The 27,991-nt window shown below is 40.7% G+C and overlaps 1 protein-coding gene across 1 annotated transcript in view; it reads left to right on the forward strand.

Annotated features, from left to right (window-relative positions):
• Positions 1–23,946: 23,946 nt before the first annotated feature.
• The window catches only part of ICA1 (islet cell autoantigen 1), a 74,039-nt gene continuing 69,994 nt past the window's right edge, over positions 23,947–27,991 (forward strand). The window contains 3 exon segments of the mRNA XM_049799059.1: positions 23,947–24,231; positions 24,233–24,259; positions 24,261–24,373. Coding sequence (XP_049655016.1) covers positions 24,133–24,231; positions 24,233–24,259; positions 24,261–24,373 — 239 coding nt within the window. The 5' untranslated portion in view covers positions 23,947–24,132.

A 27,991-nucleotide genomic window follows, 5' to 3' on the forward strand; every position in this document is an offset into this window, starting at 1 on the left:
GTCTGCAGCGGCGCAGCTTCTCTCGGACTGCACCGCCTTGCCCAAAACTGTAGGTAAGTGCCGAGCTGCGAAGCCTCAGCTGCCGTGGAGGGGCTGCTCCTCATACTCGAGCTGGCTAGTGTAACACCCCGGCCCCTGTGAGCCGGGAGCCTTCATGGCGTGAGGAGTGACACAGCTCCTGGAGATATGTGTCCCACGCTCATACTCTAGACCGGCAAGTCCTTTGGTGTGCCCCAGTAGCTGTGGAAGTATAAACATGTCAAAATGTCCATGGTATTATTCTGACTCATCACAGACTCCTTCACAGAGCTACGCTAGCATTGCTGGAGGCAATGGGAGGCACTGGACCCTGCACTCAGGGGAGTGCCGCGTCCGTAACGGAGGCTGGTCGCTGGACATGATGGGGGAAGCAGCTGGTGATAGCCAGCCCCAAAAGCCATTTCATGTTGTGTTGTCATAGTGATAAAATGTAAGGACAATGGAATCAAATTTTGCCTGATTAAAGACAAGGTTTAGCTTAGAAAATATCCTTTGACAGAAAGAAGTATCTGAGAATAAAATGACAGTAATCTCATTCTGGTTCATTTCTACTGCTCCAAACAGGATGCCATGGACAATACGTAATGGCTCCAAAGTTCATTTCCAAAAGCACAATTCTCACTGCTGCTTCCTGTCCCATTTTCATCTTGTTCCAGACACAGAGGCTGTACTATAGATAAGCCTAATTGTCATTGGCTTCACTGAAATAGCAGCGCTATCTCTCTGTATTTAGGAGCATCCACTTTCCTTGGAAAAAATAGCCATCTATGGATCTGGAGACAGAGAAATTCAATTTTTTTTGAGCTTTCCTTCAGATTTTTCTACTAAAAAACCCCAAACAAACAACAGCTTTTTTCTCCCTAGAGCAGCAAAGAGATAATATCCATAACGTATTCTCTACAAAGAGTAAAGCCTGTCTGTGAAGTAGACAGGTATTTCCTGGAGGTTTTTTCAGTGCTTGGGGTGAGCAAGAAAATAAGAACATAACCAGTCTCATTGCCCATACTCTGAACACCAAGCACATCGCTTTTACCCTCACTTCTCTCTTATTAGCACAGTATTAAAAATAATTCCAAAGAAAACATTCGGCTGTGCACACTCATCCCCCCGAGGAGAGGGTGAGAGAGCAAACATGCACCAGCTGTTCCTCGTGCTGCTCCGTGCTCTACTGCATGTCACTCTGGTGCTTTGGTCATGAGCTCAGTACAAAACCCCAAAAGAATAACCTGGAAATGAAGACTGTCCTAATACCGCTGAGAGAAGCCTGAAAAAAATCAGAACGAGAGCACTGAAGAAATTGCTTATAGGTGTGCCAGCTGGGTACTACACACTGGCTCACCGGAAGAGGACAAATTAAATGAGGAGTCATTTTTACCCCTTGAATTTTAAAACAGACTCTTATGGCATGTTTTGGAAAAAAAAAAAATCAGTAGACTTTGGGGTGGGTAAGCCTGATCTTTTAGAAAAATCTGGTTTATCTGAATGACTTGTATTGACCAAACTGACAACGCACTGCAATAAACTGTTAATACTGCCCTGATTCATACACATTTAATATGGGCATTAAGTACAAGACACTTCCTCTGTGATTATGGGGGGTTAAACAGTATGGTGTTTGGACAACAAGCAAGGCAGACAGTCAGTGAGAAGACAAGGCACCTCCTGGTAAACACTTGGGTGACGGGAGGTTCACTAGTCCTAGGAGGACTGTCTCAGCCTGCCAGTGAGCCCACAAATTGTCCTCCGTGAATGCAGGAGATAAAGCAATTCTGAACACATAAAAAGTTAATAACTCTTTACCAGGAAAAGGCAGCTAGAAATATGTAGGTACGTTTAAGCAGATATTGGCTGGTGGGGGTTGAAGAAGGTAGGTCTTCCTGCCTTTAGGAAAAGGAAACATTATTTAGGGGAGACTAAGTGGCCTGTTTTAAAACCTTTTTCCATAACTGCTGTATTCTTACTGCTACCTTGTATTAGAAGGGATCTAGTCACTAAACTCAGTCTAGTCACTGTCCAGTGGAGAGGAGGACTTAAGCAAAGTGCAGGAGGGTCACTTGATTTCATCCCAAGAGTTAAAAGTATAAAAGCTTTATAAAAAAAGTATAAAAGTGTAAAACATGAAATCTGAGAAAGGAGAGAGAACATGGGTAAAGTTGCCCTTCCAAATTGTTACAGGCTAGTGAAAAATCTTAGTGAGGAAAGATGTAAAGCAATCTTATTTTCCTGTATGACAATTCTGACAATTTTTCAGACAGGTAATATAATTACAGTTTGATCATTTTTAGTGTAGCTCATAATTGTGATGGAGAGATGAGACAGCACTTGTCATCTCTGATTTGCAGAGCTGAAGTATTTTTACTAGCATTTACAGATTCTCCCATTCTGTCCACGATTTGTTAGGCTCAAAAAAAAAAAAAAATCCAAAGTGGTCTTAGTTCACATAGATACTAATTTACCATTTGAATTTTTTCTCCATCCTCAGGGAAGGCAGAGAATTCCTTCACAGATGGAGAACCAAGACCTATCTGCAGTGTCAATTAAGAAAATTATTTCTTCTGATTAAACTGGAAATGAATGAAATTATTTGTTGCAAGAACAAAATCCCAACTCCAAAATTGTTGTATTATCGATTATTTCTTTTTTTGCTGTCAGTGTTTATTGTCTTTTCAATACCATCGGGTTTTAAGGATACTTTCATTTATAAGTATTTTCCTTCCCCAATATTTAAATCAATAGTTCCAAATACTCTTTTACTCTCCATTATCTTTCCAACTTTTGTTGCCTTCAAGACCATATCTCTATCCTATGCATACGCATAGAGATGAAAAGATCAAGAGATACGAGCTCATTCAAATCTCATCAGCTGTCTTATATCCAATGTACCATACATTAATGGAGCATTAAAGTTTTTGAGTTAAATCAAAGTAAAAAATTCAGTTATGATGATAAAAGCTGCTATAATCCAGCAATCACAATTTTAACTGCTGCATGAATACATGAGTAGGACATATGATTTGAATAACAATGGGAATATTGACAAATATTGAGTAACTGTATGAAAGTGTAACGTTTAATATGGTAGCTGTATTATTGTTAAAAAGTGAAGGGGAACAGACATGTCACTAGGTCAAGGACAAAGCCTGATTTTGTCACCACCTGTATACTGATCTTTAATTAGTTCTCATACAATCAAACTCCAGGTGCTGAAGTGTACCGCTTTACAAAAGTTTTAAAGGCCCTTGGTATTGTGCTGTTCTGTGTAAAGTAAACCAACTTCAGGAACAGTCATTTAGTAAAAAGACCAAAAAGTATCCCAACAAGAAGAAGCTAAAAGACTATGTAACTCTCTTACTACTCCTTAACTCAGCAGCTGCTAAGATGACTTGCATCAAAATTACCAGGATGATGAGATGCAACTCCAGCTTGGAACAAGGAGCGTGGGGAGGGAAGCGTTACCACTTTGTCAAGAATCGAGAGCTCTTAAGGGAAAGTTTCCAGAAGTCTGGACTTACATTGCCACTGCAGTGACATTTCTGGAAGGTGTCCTCACGACCAGAAGTCACCATAGCGAAAATGAGTCATTTGCTGGTCCCCTGCCCTTTCCACTCTGGAAAAGTAAAACAACCTAATACAATGTCAGGTGCTGTGATTTTGAATCATTTGTCCTAATTATTTACTCTCCAGCACTGATAGGAATCCCCAGAAAAAATCTGGGCTCCTGTCTGCTAGGCTCAATGCATGGAATAAAGTCCAAACCCAACCCAAAATCCAAACTCGATCCAAAAAGCTTACAATTTAGGGACAAGTCTCTCTCTTATACCTGAGACTTACAGGGATTAAATAGAAAACTTAATCCTCACTCTTACCCATGCAAAAGCAAAGTGGAGGCCTAAAGGGGCCCTAAAAATCCCTCACACTCAGAAAGGTTTCTTTAGGAGAGGCACTATGAAAGGACACAATAAGCCTTGTTCCTAACACCCTTTCTCAAGGTCTTGTGTAAGGAGCATGCTACAGTTTGGAGCAGGGACAAGAGGAACAGCATTGTGGCTATTTCAGCCATGACATTTCTATTTCATGCAATCCTATTCCACATCCCCATAGGACACTGCAGAGGAACCACAGTTTGAGCTGAATAGATTACACTAGAGCTTTTACCAGACCCCAGGGCAATCCAAGGTTAAAGGAGTACAAAAGTATCTTGAAGCTACTTTAGCCTATCTTCCTTCTGGGTCATGATTTCTGTGCTTCTACTCTAGAGACAGGACACAGAATTTCACTCCGATTTGCTCAAAATTGTCAGTTCCAGAACTGATTTCAGATGTCCTGATTTCCTAGTCTGCCTGCTTTACACTGCAAGAACTGGGGCTCCTCAGCCTAGAGAGATGGCTCATTGGGATCTTATCAATGTGTATAAATACCTGACAGGGGTGAGTAAAGAAGAAAGAGCCAGACTCTTCTCTTTAGTGCCCAGTGGCAGGATAAGAGGCAGTGAGGCACAAACTGAAATGCAAAAATTTGCATTTTTAACACAAAGAAAACCTTTTTTTTATGGTGAGGGTTGTCAAACACTGGAACAGAGAGGTCATGGAGTCCATCCTTGGAGATATTCAAAACCTGAGTGGACACAGCCTGAGCAACCTGCTCCAGCTGACCCTGCTTTGAGCAGTGGCTTGGACACGACAGTGTCCAGAGGTTCCTCCCAAGCTCAGCCACTCTGTGATGCTGTGAGTTCAGGAACCCCTGTGGACAGTAACTTGATGGCTACTTTTCTGTGAGTAACTGAGAGGTATCAGCATCCGTAATGCTTGCTTCAAAATATTTGCTTTTCTGAAGGAACACAGGATGTGCTGACATGGAGGTGCAAACAGAAAAATGCAACTATGAACTGCTCTGGGATACAGAATTCAAAACTATTAATTATGAACTGCTAATGCAGAACACAGTGCTGGATGAATTTCTTCAAAGTTAATATTTCTGCCTGCTCTAGCCCAATTCTCAAGGGTCACTGAGTGGAAGAAAGGCTGCAGAAACTTGGAACAAGAGAACTCCCATATGCTCCTGTGTCTTTAGTGATCCTCCAGCTTTGCACGTAGTTATATACAGGCTTTCTCAGGAAATTGCTCTCAAGAGACATTCTTCGGGGGGGGGGGGGGGGGGGGGAAAAGGGGGGCGGGGACAACTTGTGGTGTGGGGTTTTCAAGGGCATGTGAGAGATTTAGAAAACTAATTTACACTAGAAATTGAGATTTGGAACATCCTTTTCTTTGGCTGGTGATGAAAATGCTTCCCACCATATTTATTCCTTGCTGTATACGATTCCTTGCAATGAGAACTACAATTTCAGTGATGTAAGACCATGTTAGCCTCACATGCTCACACTCCTGTAATAATAATAATAATAACCTACTGTGGTTCTTGTCATCCCAGATGCTTCTGTCCAGTAGCTCTCCACTTTAGGGTCACAGACATCCAGGCTAGCAGCATGTGTCAGGTAAGGAACAGAAATTCTCTGCCAGAAAATAATAACCAACATGGTGAGGTTGCCAGGTGTCCTAAAACGGTACGGTTCTGCAATGGCAGATGATGAACTTACTGGGATTTTTGCACAGCACCAACAAGACTGACTTTCTACTTACCTTCTTTTTCCACAGCCTCTATAGCATCAGCCTGTACCACTACTGTTCCCTCACCTTGGCAAGCTGCCACAGAAAAGTACACAAATTAGGAACTCTATGGAGGGCCACATATTTTGTATCTAGAAATAGGTACAAATCTTCACAGTGGCTTGCCACCATCATAGCAAAAATATCTCGCCTTTCACTTTCATCTGAGTCCCTGCCAGCAAAATGTGAATTACAGGTAGTACCCACATCCTGGACTCCTGAGCCCTGGAAGAGCAGGACCCATGAGACCACTTACTTAGTCCTACTTTATCCTGACACTGGGAGCTATGAACCTCAAATGGAAGATGAGGCAGGAATAAAACCAGCAAAAACAATGCTGTCTGTCAGGTCTGCCTGTCACAGATAGGAGCTTCTCTGACACCGCTGCAGAGCTAACAAACAGAGGGGACATTCATGGCATGCACACATTTCTCAGGCCCGCCCCCCCCCCCCCCCCCCCCCCCCCACCTCTTTGGTGCCTCTCCTCTCTTTGAAAAGCCAGAGCTCTTTGCATCTCTACTGCACGCACAGCTTCAATGATGCTCAGCTTCTTTGCTTCTACACTGATATTTCGCAGATTCTTAATAACCCCTTATTAAACCAAAAAGTGCGGTTTCATACATGCTAATGAGAAGAGCATACTGTTAGCTCAAGGAGTGGGAAGTACAGCCCTGCAATGAAGCACTTTACCAAAACACCTCGGTATTCACATGGCCAGGTGACATAGTGAAATATACACTTGAGGACAGAGTAATAACAAAGTCATATTCACGTGCAAGGACATCTGAGCATACATGGCATATAATGAATTTGTGTTTAAACATCTGATCGGAGTGCCTCTGCATAAAATGCTATGAAGGGATTAAGCCAAAAGAGACGTGTGGCAGTGACTCAATAAGAAAGATAAAGCACAGTCATTTAGGCCCCAGTTTCCCTCAAACCTTAGCTTCAGCTGCTCAGGCTTCATTTACATTACCACATCTTGCGCTTCAGCTATTAACAGCATACTACATTGTGACTGGCCTTTTGTGGGGACACAAAAAGAACGAGTGGTCACAAGGAAACCTTTGTGCCTCTTCCACGGTTGCATAGGAGAGCCAGTCCTCGCAGTCCACAGCTGTATAGGGAGTTTCAGAGTTAATAATGCCAGCAGCAGAACACTTTTCAAAGGAAAGTGGAGCAGAAGGGAGGGCAGTTAAAGCTCTGCTCTCTTTCTCTCACATTAGCTACAAAACTAAACAGAGGGAGTTTGTGCTATACCCCCACAAAGGAGACGTACAAACTACTTGTCATTGGAGAAATCCTTTCCATGACACTGAGACTTTCCGTCTGCCCTTGAGAGCTGACAGGCACAACGCTTTCAGGAATTACCAGCGCTGCAGTGCACCTGCAGTTCCCCCATGATTTTGCTGTGCCCTTGCAAGTGTCGGGAGAATAGGCATCATACAGGATTTATGCGTGTCCTATTGCTGGATTTATTTATGGTATTTTTAAGCACTGGCCATATGCATGATGCTTAATAAGACATAAGCTCTGCCTGGAAGAGATTATTTGTTACATATTCATTCATTCTCTGCCTCAAAAAATCGCAAAGGGTATCTTAAAAGGAATATAAAAAGCCTTATTCACTCTCGAAGCAGAGAGTCCATCAGCATGCCTAACTAGCCAATTTGCACCACTGAATTTGTCCTGAATGTCAAACTTTATGAATGAGCAATCTGGGAAGTTAGAATTGGAAGCTCCAATTCTGAGCATGTTTTTACTAAGGATATGCTTATGTTTTATAATATGAGCTATAAGCCCTATAGAAGAACTGTTCATAACCTGCAGAAAAAAAAGGATAAAATAAGAAATAGGGGATGATGCTAGAAAACCAAAACTCTCCTGATGCAGAGAGAATTAAAAAGACTATTTTAAATAAAGCTGGACGTGTCCTGCATGTAGAAAATACACTTGTGTCCAAGAGAAAGAGCCGGCAGGTGTCAGCCTTGCTTTATACAACCAGCCTCTCCCCGGTTTGCAAGGAAATTCTTGCAAATTTGTTTGATCTTATTATTAATATTGACAGTAATTTTCTTCTGAGGACTAACAGTTACACAAGTTAACTCTGTTAGCAAAGAAGTCTATATCCAGCATTATTTATATAGGTTAAAATGTTGAAACAGCTGTTACCATAGCAACTGCTACATCAGATGGATTATCACTAGGTGAATGAGGAGACAGGAACAACTTCCTGATGAGAAATTCAATTAATATGTTAGTATTTGTAGGCAGAAGCTAAATAGCAATTCCTCTGAGTTGGCAGTCATATTTTACGTGTGACGTTTTTCTCCAAAATGGAAATGGTGTCCATAGTACTTTTATGCTTGCTTCACATTTATATGTATGCCTGTTTTCAAGGCATTAACTTGAGCAACACATTTATTTTCCTCATACCGAATTCTAAGTGGTGAAATGATGTGTAGGCTTTCTTTCAGCACATCCACATCACACAGGTAGAGTTTTGCAATGCCAGTGATCACTGCTGTGTCACAACATGCAAACAAAATATAGTGTTTTCTTCATTAAAAATGCATGGAATATAACTTTTAAGATACGGCTTTATAAAGACAAAGTGCTGTAACACAGTCTGTATGCTAAGGGTGAAAAAAGCCCAGTCCTTGTGCAATTTAGTTTCTGAAAGGCTCCTTACATGCTGCTACGCTGCAATTTCCACAGCACTCTGAATTCCCAGGGATGCTGTCAGTCACTCTGATGGGTGCAGCACCCAAACTTGCTTATTTCTGGTGTTCTTTTCTGACGATCTTTTAAACCCACTCCCCACACCCCAGTACAATCTAACCCTCAGGAAGCACCTGTAAGGCAGAGAGCAAAAATGTGTCTATGGAAGAGTCCTGACTCTTAATTTTCTTATCTGCTTTAAGTGACGCCATAATTTGACGTAAGGACTTGTGTCCTTTCTTCTGAGATCCCCAAATAATTTTTTGGCCTATCCTCATATGCAAGTGTCCTTTGGGTCCCATACTTTAAAACCCTTTAATCTGCTTCAACCACAAAAACCTTCAAATGTTAGTCAACCCCAAGCCATCTTGTTTCCATTTGAAAAAGAAATGTAATACGTGACTCAGATTATTTCCATGGTCTCATACTCTTTTATAATAAGTGCGAACAAAGAACATACACAAATTTCTCAGAAGCCAGTATGAAGGGTTTCCCTCTTACAAATTTTCAAGTCTGGATTTCCACCTAATCATCTGCTCAAAATAAGCTTCCCTCCCTCTCATAGGAATTCCACCCATGAGTACATTCACAGTTTCCCTTGTTCTCTAGTTATTTTTATTTTCCATTCCTATTCATCTTTAAGCAGACAACTGCACCAAATTGATGCATCAGTCCTTGAATTTGTGGTCAATTTTGAAGCAAGTCCTTTTGGCTGCCCAGCTAAAAATCTGGTTGGGCCTTGTCCAGGGTAACACTAGTTTCTACTGCTTTGTTTATCATTAAAAAGACAGAAATTCAATGGCTTCCTCATTTAGAATAAAGCAGAAGTAATGTAGTAATACACAACCAACAATACTTTTGAGGTCAGCCAACAAGCACCACAGCCAAGAAGAGCAATACCCTGTGTCACACAGGATATGGTCAAAGTAGATAGATGTTCATAGTAAGCATATACTCAACATGAAGCTTGATACTGTCAAGAGTAAATCAGTGTCAGGATATGACCTCTGAAAAATGTGTTTTTCTTGAGCCTGTGTATGAGTTCCTCCTTAGTACCACAGTTTTGGGAATTTGGAAGGTTTTCTGTGCAACCACAAGTATTAAAAATAGCCTTTAAAACTGATCTGTTAAATTTTGATCGGTGGATATTGCAGTTAGGTGGGATCAAGAGATATGTGAGAGACAGATTAGACTAACAAACAAGCCACTGGACTGAGACTCAGCTGGCTGAGGCTCAAGAGACTTACCTTCTATTTTCAGCCTTCTCACTTATGTATGATGGGACCACAGATATGTCACTTCCTCACACTATAATTCTGTTTATTTTCTGCTATCCTTTTTCTGTCTTGCCTGCTAAGATTATTTAGAGACAGAGATTGCCTTCCATTTTATTTACACCATGTTTACACAGAAGAGACCATATATTGTCATGCTGTCTTAAGTGCTCAAGCAATGCAGTTATTCTGCTAACAATTACAACAACGTTATTAATAAATCATAGATACCATGGCAAATGTCAACTCACTGAAAATAGCTTTACAATTTTGCTCATATAAGTAAGGCCATCCATCTCATGCTTTATTGATCGTTTAATTAATTTTTTTACAATATTACATTAAACATTTCCTGAAATCAGACAATTTCTGTCCAAGTTTCCTTTTCAGTTGCCTTTATGTAATGAAAGAACTAGGTAACAATATGTTTAATTTTTAAAGAAATAATTTCAAAATCTAGTTATATTGGGATTTTCTGCACAGAATTGCTCTATATACATTAGGATGCAACAAAGGAGTTAACTAATTGTCATATTTTAACACCAATACAGTTTCACCACATCTAAATTTATGGACCTTAGAAGTGAAAGACGTTGATTTCAATGACAGTAAAACACACGTGGGTTTCTTATTATGCAGGTTATTATGAACACATGTAATTTGGTTTGGAATTGCACGTGATATAAGACCAGAATAGAAATTGAATCAAATCAAATAGGTGATTCTGGCAAAGATAAAATATTTTTCTATCATGTTGGCAACGATACTAATGAATTAGAGGATAAATGGATAAATTCCAACTACTCTTTGGGCATATTTACACCATGCAGTCCGAAGACTGTGAACACAGAAGCAGCAGCACAACTAAGTAGCAAGGGAACCAGAGCAGTACCAAGATGCTGTCAAAATGCTGGCTCTGTGTTAACTTGTCTCCTTTTATTAGCTTGGAAGCAAGGCCGTGCCTACAGGATGACAGCACAGTCAGACATCACCAAATATCTCTCAACTTGGTGCACTATACAGAGTTTGCACACAAGCACAGACCAGCACAAGACTGGGCATTTCTAGTAAGCTCCACTCTGCTTTCTAGACATATCCAAAGAAACTGGTTTTGCTGGGCTGATGCTATGGAGTACCAGCTTAACAAATATAAACTGACAATTACTAGCACTTCCTGCTGTTTATCAAAAGAAAAATCAAAGTCGCCACCTTACACTCGCTTGTTCTCATCAGCCGAAAATGTTCACCATAAGTCAACACAGAAGGTCTGGTGAAATTCAGGCACTTGCTAATAGGCCTCTTTAACCAGCTGCTTAGAGATTTTTGCTACATCATTTCAGGCCAAAGATCTTTCATAATCTGCTGCCATTTCCTGTGCTGTAATTATGAATCTTATATCTTGATACAATCTACTGATCCAGCCCTCTCTTCACTCTTTTTTTTTTTTAATTAGATGTCTTTCAAGATTTAGTTTACAGAAATATGCCAGTATCGATGGACCACAATCTCCTGCTTGTGTAAAGTTGTGTAGGTATGGGGTTTTTATAACGGCTCAAATTGCAAAGAGCCTCAGATTTGTCCTGGGAGCTGGTTACTTAACTGTCCTTTGTGCCTTTGAAAATATCCTGTGGGGCCCCATATTTACTTTTCTAATTATTTAAAACAGTTTGGACCTGAGCCAACAAGGTTCATTAAGAGGTACTCAACCAGGTTCTTCATGTAAATTTCAAACATCTTTAAAAACACAAGGCTAGCAAGAGCAAAGACAATGTCAGGAAACCAGGTTTCCTTTGGACCAGTCGCAGTCTCCTCTGAATTAAAAAATTCCAACCAGAAATGGAACACAGCTAATTATTTTTATAACGTTATCATTTTCCATTTTCTGTGTGGTACCTTGCATGTGAGAATCCAAAGCACTGTCCTAAAACTCAGCATTCCTCTGTGACTCTGCAGTCAATCTAAAAATTATATGGGTTTTACATTTTGGAAACACAGTTATAATAAATGAAGTCCAGAGAAGGTGATGGGGAAGTTTAAGGAATTCTGAACAAAGTAGGTGAATGGGTACTCTTACAGCACAATGTTAATAAAGGTAATAAAGGCAAAAGTGACTTTTACAGTAAGGAGAAAAAAAGGCAAATTTCTGTTCACTGTGCACCTCTTCTCACAAAAACAGACAAACTGTCAGGTGGTGTGAGGAAAGGGCTAGAGAAAATCACCAAACATATCAGAAGGCTGTTAGATAAGCCACAGAAATAGCCCTCTTTCCGTGTCAGGTGTGCATCTGATCATACACAGTGTCTCAAGAAGACCATTGCAGAATTACAGGGGATTCAGAGAAGACTGAAAGAAATAAAAGAGAGAAGGAGTTTTACAAAGGGAGACTGAAAATACTGACACTGCTTTTCTTTGAAAGAAAATGAACAAAAGAGTTACAGTAAAGGCACTTCAATTCTACCTCCTAGTAATCCTAACCATGTCTACATACTAGTGATATCAGAGTTATAATGGTCAATATGAGTAACAAACAGGTAGAAATAAGGAAACTTCACAGTTATGGTCTTAAATTGAGGGGTTAGGGGTCAAGCCGAAATCTATGTGACCTGCAACTAGCTCCTGGTACAGCTTTTTGCATCTTCCCCTAGTGCCAGCCACAGTTCCACACAGGACAGCATACAGGTCTCATCTAGTAGTGCAATTTCTTTGCTCCTTTAGCCAATGGACACAGACTATGAAAATGTGAAAATGGGCATATTCCCAAGGCTATAAACTGGAGTTGTTAAAATGAGGAAATTACAACACTACTCAAGTCTGACTAACTTTCATTCCTGAAAAACAGAACTTAAAAGTCATTCGTAATGCATCCTACTTCTCCGTTCAGTGTAGTCATTCCTTCTAGCTTTTTATCTCCAAAATGCCTTGGATAAAACCTGCAGGAACTAAAAATAACAGCATTAGCTCATCACCACACTCTGGTCAATGAGTTGAGTAATGCAGACCTTATGAAAATATATGTTTAGAGCCCTTTCAGATGAGCTGCATAACACAAGCCATTAAACACAACTCCATTGATCTAATTTAATTATTTTCAGCAGACTGGAGTTTAGAAATTATGAGCTCCACTAATGAATACCAACCACAGAAAAAAATGGTTATAACTGATTAAATCTCAGTTGAAAACACCTAAGATGAGATGTTTGTCATTACAGGTAAAGGTTTACTATAATGTAAGTCTATGTTAATGCAAAATACTTACAGCCTACTTTTGTTCAAAGAGCCAATATGCAGAAAATAGAATAATTCTTCTCACACTGATATACTATTGCTTTCTAGTGATAGGGTTAGAGAATGATATCTTTCTGGAAAAGTATACAACATAATAAGTTTAAACAAGGCCAGAATGGTAAGTTCATACTTGTAAGCTGAAATAGAAAGGAGCAGTTTTATATGTTGCAATTAAATAAGCCATTTTTTTCAGAAGAAGTGGAGAGAACATTTCCTCACCACAGAACAGTATTATATCTTCTTGGCAACAAGGCCCTTATGCAGTTTCCTTCCTCAGTCACTGAAGTTAATTTGGAACAAATGAAAATTCACGTTACAAGGATATACTGGCTGTAACACCACAACAGAGCACCTAATCTTGCCTCCCATCCATGCCACATATTAAGACTTCTTTCAATCAATTCCTACTGAACTTGAGTATAAGCTTTATAAAAGAAAGACCTACTGCCCTCTTTGTGATTCTCCACATAACAGCCACACTTGCTTGACACGTTAAGGATCACAGAATGTCTTTTGACTGTTTTGTCAATTCTGGCTTCAGTTAGAAACACATACCTGAAAAAATTAAGTACATTCATTTACATTTATAGCAATGTAATAGAAGAATATGGCTTTGATGTAGTGTCAGTTCTAGAGGACTGAAATATATTTATTAGTTATGATAAAGTTTGTTCTGTGCTTTTGAGCAACATGATGTAATGTAAATTTGTGCTATTTTCTCCGAAGGTTCTACCCAGTTGACATGATTGTACCATTAGAAGTAAAATCCTGGCATGACTGAAGTTGGTGGAAAGACATTTACATTACTGCTCTTTGGAAACCTGTCTATCAAATCTGACTATATCTGGGTGCAGCACAGCCATTTTAGGATGCATTATGTGGTAGGTGTTCCACTTCGTATCTTGAGTGCCAGGCAGGCCATAGCGGTGTTCAGTGATTTGAACCATGTCACCAATTAATAGTGCTATTCAACAGGAATAATGTTCCTACACTTAAAGCACTTCATCATAATTAAGTCATACTGCAGAATAGATAATAGACATTTCCTGTATAATATGTGTCCAGAGGTAAGTCTGTGTGTATGCATCTACTAGTTAAGACACACACATGTTAAGCAGCATGGCAGCCTCTTTCTCCAGTCTTTCAAGATGCCCCTATATGGCAGCTTTGTCCTCGGGTGGATCAGCCGTTTCCTCCAACCTGGTGGCAGCCATGAACTCACCGAGGGTGTTCCACCCCATCATCCAGGCTATTAATGAAGACATTAAACAATGTCAAACCAAGATCAAGCTCAGAAGAGGTACACTAGTGGCTACCTGACCTTTAAGCCATTGAATCTTTGAGCCTAGTGATTAAGCCAGTTTTCCAGCCACCTTGTAATCCACCCATCTCTCTAATTTGGCTATAAGGATGCTATGGCAGACTTTGACATAAACTTACTGAAGTAAAGGCATGTATCATCCACTGTTCTCTCCCAGTGACTAACAGGGCCAGGTAGTTCATCACAGAAAGCTATCAAATTGCTCAGGGATGATTTATCCCTGTCAAATCCATGCTGGTTGTTCCTAATTATGTTCTTTCCCTCCAAGTGCCTGGAAATGGCCTCCAGAGGGATTCGCTCCACAATCATCCTAGAGGCTGAGGCCAGGCTGAGCAGGCTGCAGCTTCCTCATCACCTTCATGGCCCTTCTTAAACACAGGTGTGATGTTTGCCTTTTTCCAGCCATCACAAATCTCCCCTAGTCATCACAGCTTCTCCAGGATGATAGACAACACCCTCTCCCTGACACCACCCAGCATCCCAGCCTGTGTAATGAACTGGTGTATGTTCAGCATGCCTAAGTGGTCCTTAACCCAGCCTTTCTCTACCAGGGGTAGCAATTCCCTCCCCGCGATTCTGCCGCAAGGCACAGGTACTTGGGGGGCTTGTCGGCAGATCTTGCCAAAAAATACCACTAAAGATACTTATGATTGTACACATTCTTCTGTAGCTCACAAAAAAAGCTTTATAAAGGTAGGTATAAAACCAATACAAAGGGAGGAGGGTTTTAATTGATTTATTTTTTATTGTAGTTCTCGTTTGGTATGGCTAAATACTTCATGTTTCGTATGGCTAAATAGCTTGATGTCTTCAACATTACTCAATTTAAATATTTGGTTCTGCATTGTTTTTTCTGGTTCAAAAAAGAAATGTTAACCAGACAGATGAGGTTATAGGCATCATAAATGTATCTTGGTTTAGTCTGAGTTACATTATTAATGTTGGTTTAGATTGTTTAGATTGCATTCACTTCGGTTTTAAGGAACTCATGAAAAAAAACATTGCTAAAGAACTGAACTGAGCTCGCTGGGCCTCAGATTCTAAAATTACATAAGCAGGAGCTTGAACTAGCAGTCACTGGAGTCATCAAGACTTTGGATTGGACCTGTAGTGCCTGAAAACAATGCTTAAGGGGCTCAAATTCTAAATTTTCACTTAGCCACAGTGAATCCATTGTGTGAAATGCAGGGAATCCATTCAGTGAAATTTTGCACCGTTATCACTTGTTCATCCCTATAACATACACCATCAAATACAAAAAATATATAGCTAGCTGAAAAAATTATTAATTGCATTTTCAAAAAGGAAAGATAATTAGGGTTGCGTTCCTCTATCAGACCAGCTAGGTGTGTAAAAGGTTTGCCTTTGTACCAATGAGCAGGCTACTTAGATCTTGTATTCTGGTATGCAGAAATAGTAAATACCACATTTTTCACCACTCAGATTGATTGGGTGGGAGAATAGACAGGGTTCTCTCTTCCTTACATTGCACAGGAACCACCTCTTATAGAGGAAGTTAAAATGAGCTGTTGGTGCAGACCAGAGGAAAGCAAGACCGTAATATACCAGAGGAGAGTGTCTCTAAAGGCACAATGTCTTCGAGCTGCACAGATTGCACATCATTCACAGATCAAGGTTGTGCTGAAAGGAACAGTCTAGCCCTGAATATTTTATTTTCCAGAGTTCAGTCTAATGAATTCTTTTGCTGTAGAGGCAACAGATTAGAAATAGAGCTGTGAGAATATGACTTATTTTGCATTTCCAAATGCAAATGAATTTAAAACTACCAATAATATGTATTATAAGCCAAGTTTTATCCTGATGGGAATTGAAATGAATGAATTAGGATCCTCTCCAAAAAGGACATGATAATGGAAAAGCTGACAGATCTTTTACTGCAGCAGCTCAGCACATTAAACTATTGTGGTACCAATCAGTGAGCAGTGATCATGGGAAACCAGCAAATTTTAGCAGGCTTTATATCTAAAATTATTAAGATGATCCATGTTTTTGATAACTCAAAATGACAAATAATCAATCTACTGTGCTTTCACAATAAACAAAATAATATGATTTCTCCAAAATTACATGGATATTTTAATTCTTCCTATTAATATGTCATGGTTTAACCCCAGCCAGCAACTAAGCACCACGCAGCAGCTCACTCATTCCCCCCCATCCAGTGGGATGGGGGAGAAAATCGGGAAAAAGAAGTAAAACTCCTGGGTTGAGATAAGAATGGTTTAATAGAACAGAAAAGAAGAAACTAATAATGATAATGATAACACTAATAAAATGACAACAGCAATAATAAAAGGATTGGAATGTACAAATGATGCGCAGGGCAATAGCTCACCACCCGCCGATCGACATCCAACTAGTCCCCGAGCAGTGATTCCCCGCCCCCACTTCCCTGTTCCTATACTAGATGGGACGTCCCATGGTATGGAATACACCGTTGGCCAGTTTGGGTCAGGTGCCTTGGTTGTGTCCTGTGCCAACTTCTTGTGCCCTGGCTGGGCATGAGAAGCTGAAAAATCCTTGGCTATAGTCTAAATACTACTGAACAACAACTGAAACATCGGTGTTATCAACATTCTTCACATGCTGAACTCAAAACATAGCGCTGTACCAGCTACTAGGAAGACAGTTAACTCTATCCCAGCTGAAACCAGGAGATAATAGTATCTGTGGGGTTTAAGAGCTTTTTTCAAACTCTGCATCAGGAGAGAAGCTGAATCTCAAGATTTTTTTAATGTATATTCCAAGTAAACATTGATCTCTTCAGCAGGAATGAGCTGAGCTACAGCACATCAACCTAGTGAGCAAAATGGTTTAATTGTCCACAACATTTTCACCTTTGTTAAATATTCTGAGGGTAACAAACCACTTCTCAAGAATCAGACTGAAGATAATCTTACGAGCAACATGCAAGAAATCTACTCATCCTTAGTTATGTGGAATACACATATATGTGATATAAAAAAGGAACAGCACAAACAGAAAATACTGAATCTCTGAGAGTACAGCTTGTCTCCTGGGACAAATGATCCATGCTGTTCCCAAAAGAGGAGGGGGGAAAAATCATTGCTGAATGAGAGATGCAGCAGCATTTTGATGAACAAATACTTTCTCTATTTAAAAGAACACTTCAACCTTTTCTCCTCAGTTCAGCTCAATAATATTCCTATGGTGAGGTGAAATGCTTTTGAAAAGTTTAGTATGAAAAGGGTTGGAAAATAGAATTTTCAATAATAATTGGTATTTCCCACCACTTTAAAAAAAAAAAAAAAAAAAAAAAAAAAACAAACAAACAAAAAAACAAACAAAAAAAACCCCAACTGTCTTACACTTTAGAAAATAAAGTGGTTTGTTTTTCAAATGCAAAGATGTACTGAAGTTGGACTAAAGAATATTTTCAGAATAGCAGCCTCCATGAGTCTTGTTGGGGCAACAAAAAAAAAATAAATAAAATTTATTGGTAAAGGTATTTCCCTCAGATAGGAGGTCTCAGGATATTGGAAGATGAAATTTCACCAGTGTTCTCTTCCTCAATTTCAAGCAATGCCACATTTTTTCTATTGGACTGTAAAAATAACATTAAGTCCTTATGTCATAAGGAACTGAAAAATATCTTGTCTCAACGTGATTATCTTGGGACAGCCAAGATAACCTTGTTTGGAGAGCAAAGAGATTGTACAGCACTGGAGGATCTGATTCAACCTGTCAAAATCTCAGAGATTATTTAAACCATGATGCTTGATTTACTTCCATTGTATCACTAAGAATTCTTTGGCACATGTTACAAAGGTTTATCAAGCACAATTACTTCATTTTAGTTTTTTGCAAGCAAATATCAGAATACTTTACAAAATTGAACATTAACATGCTTTAGAAAAAAAAAGAAAATATTTTAAATTATCTGCAGTTTGGATAGTTGAGTGTGCTCAGCAGGAACCTGAGATACCAAGCCATAGCATTACTTGGTAACAAATATCTACTAAGGATCATACCTTCAGAAAATTCAGTAAGTATGCATTTTAATATAGAAGTGTTTATACAATACATGAGTGGCTGAAAGTAAATCAATCTCTGTAGTTGCTTGCAATAGTTAAGGTACTACAAGATTTATTTTGTGATGTAGTAGAATTATTCTCACGCTTCTGAGAATAAGCAGCATCTACAGTTCATAGCATAACAGCTGTTAGATTTTTTCTTAATAGACTTTTATCCTCCTAACATATGAAACATCTCCAGGAGAGCTTTAAAAATTAGGTGACTCATATTTTTAATGGGCAAGAATATTTTAATAACTGTTTCAAGATTTTCTTTTTTAGATGGAACAACTCTCATGAACACATCAAAGAGAACATGGAAACATCTGGGAGCTTCAGCTTGTATTTACTATTCTGTCTTCTAAATAATTGTACTTAATAGAAAAAGTGTCATTGGTTGATATTACCACCATGAAAGTGTAATCAGTGAAGAACTATTTTATTGATAAAACCTCTTCCCAAGAAGTTTTATTTATTAAGCATAGTTTCTGTTTGTACCCTGCTCCCTTCTCATCCCCAACCTTGTGGAAAACGCAAGCACATCTTATGAATTTCTAGCCTCTGAAAACATTGGGAGGAAGATGGGATGGTTTAAGGTAGTGGTAAATCAAAGAAAGAACCCCTGGCCAGTTCTGCCATAGGCTTATTTTGACAAATCATTGAATCTGTTTGTGTCTCAATTTCTAATTTATGAAGTGAAAACAATGATCCTTGTTGTCTCTCTCCCATTTTGCATTCTTTTTCAGACTGTAAGCTTCTTCTGGAAAGAAATTACTATTTGCAACATGTATGTATAGTGGCCAAAACTACCGGGTCTGGGTTTGTGCTGGGATTATTGGATAATACAGTTGCAGGCTATAATAAAATAAATTCATAGCTTACTGCAGCGGCTGGATTCCTTACCCAAGTCCACAGTAGGTGAAGATAACCTCAGTTCAAGTATATCTGCATTTCAGAATACAACTGATGACTGCAGGTTGTGTGTGTTTAAAATTAATAATTTCAAGTAAATACTTGAAAGGGAGATTATTATTATTATTGTTCTCAGATGGAAATCAGTGCAAATTGCTACCATGCCAGTTCTCATTTTCCTACTTTCTACTTGTCTTTATTAAGGATAAACCTGGTTCTTGAATGCCCTGGTAATTCTTTGGTGAATTTCTACAAATACCAACTCCATCTAAACAATGGATTTACTAACACAGCTCTTTTGATTCAAAATGTCAGGCATGAAAAATAGATCGTCACTCCATGTGCCTCATCCCTGTCATTCAAATGAAAAGTATTTGACAGGAAAGAGTACTTCGTGTGCTGTTTGCAAGAGTATCCAAGGAGTTTGATAATGACAATAAGGGAGATAAATAGTGTGGGATAGTGGAACAAAGTACAGTAACAACAACGTTCAGTATCAGCCAGACAAGAGGAAAGAGAAGTATTGCACAGCTCACTGATCATGAATTGCCAAAAAGAGTGTATCAACCTCCACTTGAACAGCAACATTGAAAGAAGTGAGACCAATCCTGCATGCAAAAGAATCCAGGCAAGCTTTTGTGCTCATGACTGCTTCATTTTAAGTCCATAGAAATATAGGAAAGTAATGCTGACTAAACATCATGAAAGCCACCCTTACAGGCTGACTCCTATTTGGCAATGTTTTGGTCCTACCTTGATGGTCAGAGATGCTGGCACCACTCCAACCTGGAGCCCTCTAATTCTAAACCTGACTGCCATTTCAGTGACTTCACTATTCTAGTACGTAATTTCCAGCATATGAAAGCAGAATCAAATCATTAATTAATTAAATCTCTGAAGCTGCCAATAGGCTAAAGGTTTTCAGCATATCGCTAAGCTGAAATGGTGTTTATCACAGACACAAGTGGCCAACCAGTCCTTACATTAACATGATTTCCTCAACTGATGACTAGAATTAGTCTACATTAGCCTCTCACTAACCTGCTCATAGAAATATAACACTCTTTAAAGTCTTTTCCAATCTGCATGGATTGGTTCCTCCAGCTGATAATGTTAACACCCGAAAGAATATGCTCTACTTTCCAATGGCTTTTTATCTACAGGTCACACAAACAATACAAAGTACATGCCTTATAGAGCTAAATTATCTAACTATAGAAATAACTACAAAACAGGAGAACACGAACTGAAGAATTGAACACCGTTAAACTCGACAGATAATTTTGCTAAGATATTTGAAAACAAATTAAAGATTGAAAAGCCATTTATAAACTGCAGTGGTGTTCCAGACACCGGGAGCAGTGTGGCAAGAAAAATAAAAGACCAGCATATAGATCAGAGAGGACACAAAAGACTGAAAATACTCATATAAGGGACTGGAGGAAGTTTAAGGGAAGCATCATTCCCTCTCCAATTTCCAAATTTTGAACAGAAACTCAAACAGGCAGTGACCGTGTCCATAAAATACAGCACAAAATGCTTGTACTTCCTTACATGGATGAAAAACAGAGGGCAAGTGATGTGTTATGGGAAGATTAAAAAACATCTTATTGTGTGAAAGTTCAACCACCCATTAATACTAATAATGTTCAGTCCAGGGAAGATAAGAAACCTTCAATGTCATTTCTGGAATATCTGATACTATGCAAAGTTCTGAAGTAACTGATTCACAGATTCATCTAAATGGTGGATAGAATTACAGCACATGCAAATCTTAAGAAATCTTAAGTAAATAATATACAAAAGGGAAAATTATCACTCCTATTGCTTCAATTGACAAACAGCTCACTTCCAACGGGCTTCCAAAATACTTGAATTTCTAGTTTGCTCTCTCCTGCTCCTGATGGTTTTCCATTTTCATATTTGAATTTCTGTCATATTACTTAAAGAAATATAATAATCTAGGTTGGGGGGAGGGGAAAGACACACATTTGTTAAGATTTTATTATACAGATAGCACAGAATACAGGAGCATGTACCAAATTAAGTGACAAGAGGAGCATATCCCATAGTATACCATAATAGCAATGTGATATAGTAAGCATGACTGGATGGTGAGTCTCACTGAGTCAACATGTGATTCCAATCTTTATTTGTCCCTTTACAAATTAAATGCAGCTGGGGCAAAGTGTAACATAAGGCTCAGATTCAGAAAAGATCTTGCATGAAGAAGGCTACTATTTATTGCCAGCTCACTCTTTCAAAAATCTCTAGGTTTGTGTGATTGGGGGCTTGGAAAGTCAGTTCTCTACCATGAATGTGACACTTCCACCTGTGGTATGGTTAATAGTTACACCTCAGAGGGCTGTACTTTATCTTTGCTTGAATCTTACAGCAGTTCTGATGATGTCATCCAAACAATCTCAGTTTGCAGGAGGATGTGGAGTTCTATGAAACAGAAAAAATGGACATTTTAAGGTCAGCAGATCAACTGCTTGGTTGATTTAAGCAACTAGCGTACTTTGAAGCCCAAATAGGGAAAAATATGTTAGTAACAGTATGAATGTAGCACCATGCTTCAGGGCGTTTCCTGCATCCAGTCAGCTTTGCCAAAAAGCTACTTTGAAAAAAAAGTAGCTACTTTGTGGAAAGTAGTAAGTACACCTTATTTCATGCACCACTTGCAGTAACTGTTTTCTGTTGTTGCATTTCTGTATTTCTGCTGCACTAAAAATATCTCTATGGGAGATGAGAGGTGCTAGAAGAACCAGATGGCACTTGCTTATATTTATAACATTCATGTCTGGTGATAAACTATAAGAAATATGATAAAAGATTAAGAAATGCCTGCACTATAGTGAGGAATAAAGGTTTAAAACTAATTTTTTTGAGGTTATACAGTAATATTAGCTAACGCTTTAAGACATTAAGCTGGACAATGCTAAAAGTTGTCTGTAACTTGCAGAATGTTGGCCTCATGTAAACTAGAAATGAGCTAGCCTAAGTCCCTGATTCTAGGTATATTCACACACACATATATATAACTGTTGGCATAAAAATAGTTCCATGATTACAGAAGTATAACATTTTCCAGAATCAAGGTTTATTCAGGACTATTTGCTCTCCCACCTTACTCTGGTGCAACTAAGAAATATAATACTTTTAAATTTACCAAATAAAATCTCCCTTTGTGTCATGGTTCTGCGCCTGCAACGGTTAAAGTACTTCTTTCACACACTGCGAGATTTTCTTTTTTCACCATCCTCTAGGAGATTTATAAATCCCATTGAAAAACACAGTGAGTTCTTCAGGGTCACTTCTGAAGGAAAAACTATCAAAACCCAATGCCAGACATGGCTGAAGGGATCCCAGATCCTCATCCACTGCAGAGAGACCTTTTGTCACTTATTAGCACCGCTTCCTGTTGGAGAGGTAAGAAGTAACTCCATGAACGTTTTTTCTCTCAAAACCAGTAGTACCTAGAATTCATTTGACTGATCAGGTAATACCTCTAATGAAAGTATTTACACCTGAGCCTGTTACTCTTTCATAGTCAAGTGAACTTGTGTCCAGAGAATGATTAATCTCATTGGAAACTAAACTAAATCAGATAAACCACACCCAAAACTCTACCTTTTTCTATTTGCTCTAAAAAGGGCTTTAGATGACCAACACAGCCTAACTATCTACAGCATAACATCTAAAGGCAAATGAGGTATCTAACATCAGGTTTCCTGTATGCCAAACTTTCAGCTGCTTAAGTGTGTTACACCTTTTTCTGCAGGACTGAGGACCCCATTAAGAGATTTGTCTCCCATGAAGTATTTACTCACTGTGACCATGTTTAAACACAAAGACTATCCTGTTGGGGTTTCTGCAGTTCTGGAAAGCAATCCCACATTTCTTGCCATAAATCCATTCTAGTTTGTCAGCACACCCTCTGCTCTATGTACACCACACTTGGGTATGACCTGCTGTTAGTGGTCACACCAGTGTCAAACAGGGAAACTATACAACCTCCCAAATCTTACCTGAAATTCCTCAGGTTATACAGCTGTTAATTATCCCTTTTGACGTCTTCAGTGCACTGGGAGTGCATGCGTAGCTACTTACCTGTTAGGATCCCAAGTCTTTTTCAGAGCTACTGTCTCACAGTAAAGTCCCTGTTGCTGTAAACATCTTACATTTTCGCTCCTAGGTGTGCAACTTCCAGTGAAGTGGTTCAGCTACCCCTCGCAGAAACACCAAAACAGAGATGAGCACTTCAGACCTCTGTAAGGGTCAGCAAATGGTGCCCCATAACTGTCCTCTTTTGCACTCGGCCCACTTTTCTTCAACTCTTCCCTTGGGCCCTGCCAACTCAACCTCATCTCCTCCGCTCCCGCTTTCATTCCCTGTGTTGCCCTTAAACAGCTGCTCCTTTCACGTGCAGTACAGGAAAGCTAACCCTTCCCCATTTAAGGGGGATAATTTTTCACCCTATCTTGCTGCTCCCCCATTTCTCCTTTTACCTCCCACCCATCCAGTGGATCATCTTCAAATGCCACCTGCGAACTTTCCCCCTCATTTCAAGCTCCGAAATCAGCTTAAAATCCCCCTCAAGTAGTTTCCTGAAAACAGTTATCACAAAATCGCAAATGAGTTTCCACTGCCTAGACGACAACTGCCTATTTACAGCAGCCAAAGCCTTTTATGATTTCCTTGACGGGCCTTGTGGGACGCCTGCGGTGGAGAAGCGAAGGGCCTGGGGTTTCGGTCGAGCCGGTGAGAGGAGCCCCGGAAGGGCTCAGAACCGGGGAGGCCCTCCCGCCGCTTTCCCCTCAGGCCTCCCTCCCCGCGCCGCCAGAGAAGGAGGAGGAAACATGGCCCGGCCGAGACCAACGCCAGGAAGCGGCCGGCCCCGGGCGCCGCGGACCTGGCAGCCGCCGCCCTGCCGGCTCGGGGACTGGGCGGGCGGCGGCGGCGGCGGCGGCTCCGCCCCGCTGCGGGGGCCGCCCGCGCCGGCAGAGGCGGCTCCGTTCGCCGCTGTGACGCCGGCGGCGCTGGAACACCTGGAGGGGCGGCGGCGCCTCCGGCTCGGCCCTCCCCTCCGCCGCGGGCAAGGTGAGTGCGGGAAGGGGGGACTCGCCGGGCTCCGCGCCGGGCCCTGGCGGGGAAAACGGGTTCCGCCGGCAGCTGCTGCGGCCGCTGTCGGGCAGCGCCGGGTGGGCGCCGCCTCCCCCGCGGGCTGCCCGCCCGCCTCTTGCGGGGAAGGCGGGCGGCGCGGCGGCCGGGCCTGAGGCGCGGGTGCCCGTCAGGGCTCGGCGGCGGGTGCAGCCGAGGCCGGACCTGCCGAGGGGTGAAATTTCAGAGGCACAAGATGGCATCTGCCCCTCCTTTTTGCCTTGTGTTCCCCCTCCCGCCGTGCGGTTATCTCGCCACGATCATCGCGTTTATGCGTTTCTGCCTCCCTTCCTCCCGTACGTCCGCTCTGGCCCTCAGCCCGCTGGAAGCGGGGAGGTTGGGGAGGAAAACGGCCGCTTCTCCTCAGCGGTTTCCGGCTTGCCTGCCAGGCTCCGGGCTGAGGCGCAGGTTGTCCGGCCGCGGCGTGCGCCGCTCGCCGGGGTGGCTGCCGCCGCCCTTGTTTTTACCTGACGGCTTCGGCTCGCCTGGGTTAAGAGGGGTGGCAGGGTTTCCTGGGGTAAGGTGATGTCCGTTATCTAACCAGGCACCGAGGCGTTAACAGCTGGTGAAATGGGAATTAACACCACCCCCCTCCCCCAAACTTCTGATTTAAAGCTTATATTTTGTGAAAGGCTGCTTTTGATCATCGCATTTGTTCTGCATCCATCCACCTGGCACACGAATGTTGTTTACCAGCTCTAGTCGTTTAGAAGAAGGAGGAAAATAGACAATTGCTTGAAACCTCTGGTCAGTTTTTAGTAAGAGAAGAGGGTGAAGGGCACTGTGCTCTTTTCTTCATCAGTATCAGTGTGTACATGTTCAGTGCCAAATGTAAATAAGTCTCCTGTTCCACGCTGTTTTGCATGGTGCTGACAGCATCAAGGTCCTGCATGGACCCTTTTAAAGCAGTAATGCAGGTTTGCCTTAGTTCAAATGTGTAAATGTGAAACTGAATTGGGTAATCTCAGGGGTACGTCCTTTAATCTCCTACCCCCAAGTTACACTGTGTAGATATTTTGGAAGGTTGCTATTGGAGTTGTTCTTCTGTTTGGTTGTTTGTTTGTAATATTTTGCCCCTGCCTGCAAGCCTTGATGTAAACCAAGGTGACCGTTTTGGTTTTTTCGAGGAAGCACCTGTTTGGGGGTTTCCCCCCTTCCCCCTATTTCATTCTGTTATCCTCTTATTTTCTGGATGGATTTTATTTAATTGGGGTCTTAGAAAGCAGCTGTGGCTCTTGTTTCAGAGCAGACTTCTTGGAAATAAAATGTTCTTGTGTTTTGGTCTAGCAAGGCTATTGTTGTAAGGAAAAAACTGTGTTTGATCACTTTTCCAAAGTGTTGGACAGAGAAAATAGCAGGCTGGGTTTTGGAGTCTGCAGTGCAGGCTGTGTTTGGTTATGGTCTTTCATCTGATTTTTCTGATAATCCCTTCTTTTTTCTACTTTGTCTATCCAGGGCTCCCAAGGAGTGAGTGGAAGTACCACTTGACAGTGCTATCTGCCTGGCACTGATCTAGGAGTCGCAGTTCTTAGTGGTACTTGGCATGAAGTCCAGGAACATCTCATTTAGACATTAGCAATTTTTTATACTGCTGTTTGAATAGGGTAGCCTACTAGTTTAAACTGAGTAACTTAATGATTTATGTTAATACCACTGAAGAAGGAATTTAGTGTAAAGCCACAGTGATCTTGTTTTGAATAGTAAACTGCCATAACTGGTATAACCAGTCACACTTTTCCAATGGCAAACTCTACTGGAAGATGATGTGGCAGTTAAATGCAGCCAAACCTTGGTCTAAAGTTTCTGTACTGTCAAAACTAAATTGCTGAAACATTGTTGTTTCCAGAAAGGTTCAAACAGTGCACTCAAGAGTTAGACGTTGGTAATTGGAATTTGCCGCCCTTTTAAATGAGAAAGAATTAAGTGCTTTTTAGGTAATGGTGATTTCATCCATTGTTGCGGAGGATCCACAGGGGAAATCACGCACAGACCAATGTGATCAAGTGAAGTCCATTTACTACAACTTTTAGCACAGTTATATACCTTATGTGCTTGTGCACGCGCCTTATACAATACTCTAATTGGTACAATACCCCAGTTCACGTGACACTATCTTATCCTCTATTGGCTGTGCGAGCTTCTTCACGAGGTGTCCAGCAGTTACTTATCTCATTTTTCAGCATCCAGGAGCTGCTTGTCAGGCTCTTCTTATCTTCCTTTTTCCCAGCGTACAAGGACACAGCGTCCTTGTCTGCTCCAGCACTTTGTAAACTTATGCTTCGTTCCCACCTAACAGCTGGATTGCTCACATGCCCTCGCCCAGCCAAGAAATCCTCAACAATCCATTATGTTTGTAGGAGGTGAGATTCAAATACGCACGTTACTGAAGGTTTGCAGGTCTAAGACCACCAGTTATGACTGTATGGAAGGGAGAAGTTTTCTCTAACATTTTTATTTCACAAGACTATATTTTTGGGGTGTGGTGGGAATCACACAGTGCAAAGTAAAATTCCTCTTGAACACTACTACAGGGTTGGGTTTTTTCCCCTTTGTAGACTTTCAAGCCCACCCATCTTGCCTGTTCTTTTCTGCTCTCCATGCTTTACAGGGCTGCTAAATTGTTCTGATGAATTCCTAAGTAACCTTTTCTGGAAGAAATGAATAATAACAGCTCTTTTCACTCTTCAACTAGTGTTGAAAGCTGTTGGTACGAGTTGGCAGAAAAAAATGTGCTAATATCTCAGCTAAACTAGAAGTCAAGAAATGTCCTCAAAGACTCTTTTTTTTAATACTTTTTTCAAAATCTCCTCCAACAGTGTTGCTCTGAAGTAGTTGATTCTTCAAGATGTTTTGCCACTTCTCAACCATAAAATCACCTAAAGACAAAATTATGCCACATGATGCAGAAGCATTAAAAATACAAAAGCCTGGAGAGTGAAGAAGGTTAAACAAAGAACCAAGCAGTCAAGAACAGTAGAAACATTTGACCTTTTATGTGTTGCTAGTACTAATAGTCTCTGAGTAGTTTTTCCTGTGGCAAACTGAGGGGCATTTTGACCGGTTATGCAATCACTTACGTCAACTTTGGGAACTGCCTGTTCTGAGTCACTGAAACAGTACTTGGGTCCATCTTGCAAGTAGCTTCATAGGGATCACTGCTGCTCTAGGAACAGTCAGCTGGTGTGCCAGAATCTAAGAACAGTAGTATTAAAATGAGTGGACTATGCCTCTCTCAAGAATATATAGCCTGTATTGATCGTGGTGTTTACTCAAAAGGCAGTGAAAGAAGATCACCCTGTATTGTTGTTGCTGTGCATGCTAAAACTGTTTTGTTAATCAAATCTCTTATCCATGGATGTGAAATGATCTCCTGAGGGAATCTAGAAAAAAATTATTTTCCCCTGTTCCCTCACCTGGCATTGTTTCCCCTTGGGTATAATAGCATTGCTTCCTGGCTTCTGCATGGATGAAGAGGGAGGAGGGAGGCAAACACTTGAGAGTGTTGACTCTGTCAGCAAATAAGATATCTAAATAAGAAAGCCATTAGTTTGAACTTCT

Source organism: Accipiter gentilis, chromosome 4, assembly GCF_929443795.1.
Source record: "Accipiter gentilis chromosome 4, bAccGen1.1, whole genome shotgun sequence".
NCBI lineage: Eukaryota > Metazoa > Chordata > Aves > Accipitriformes > Accipitridae > Astur > Astur gentilis.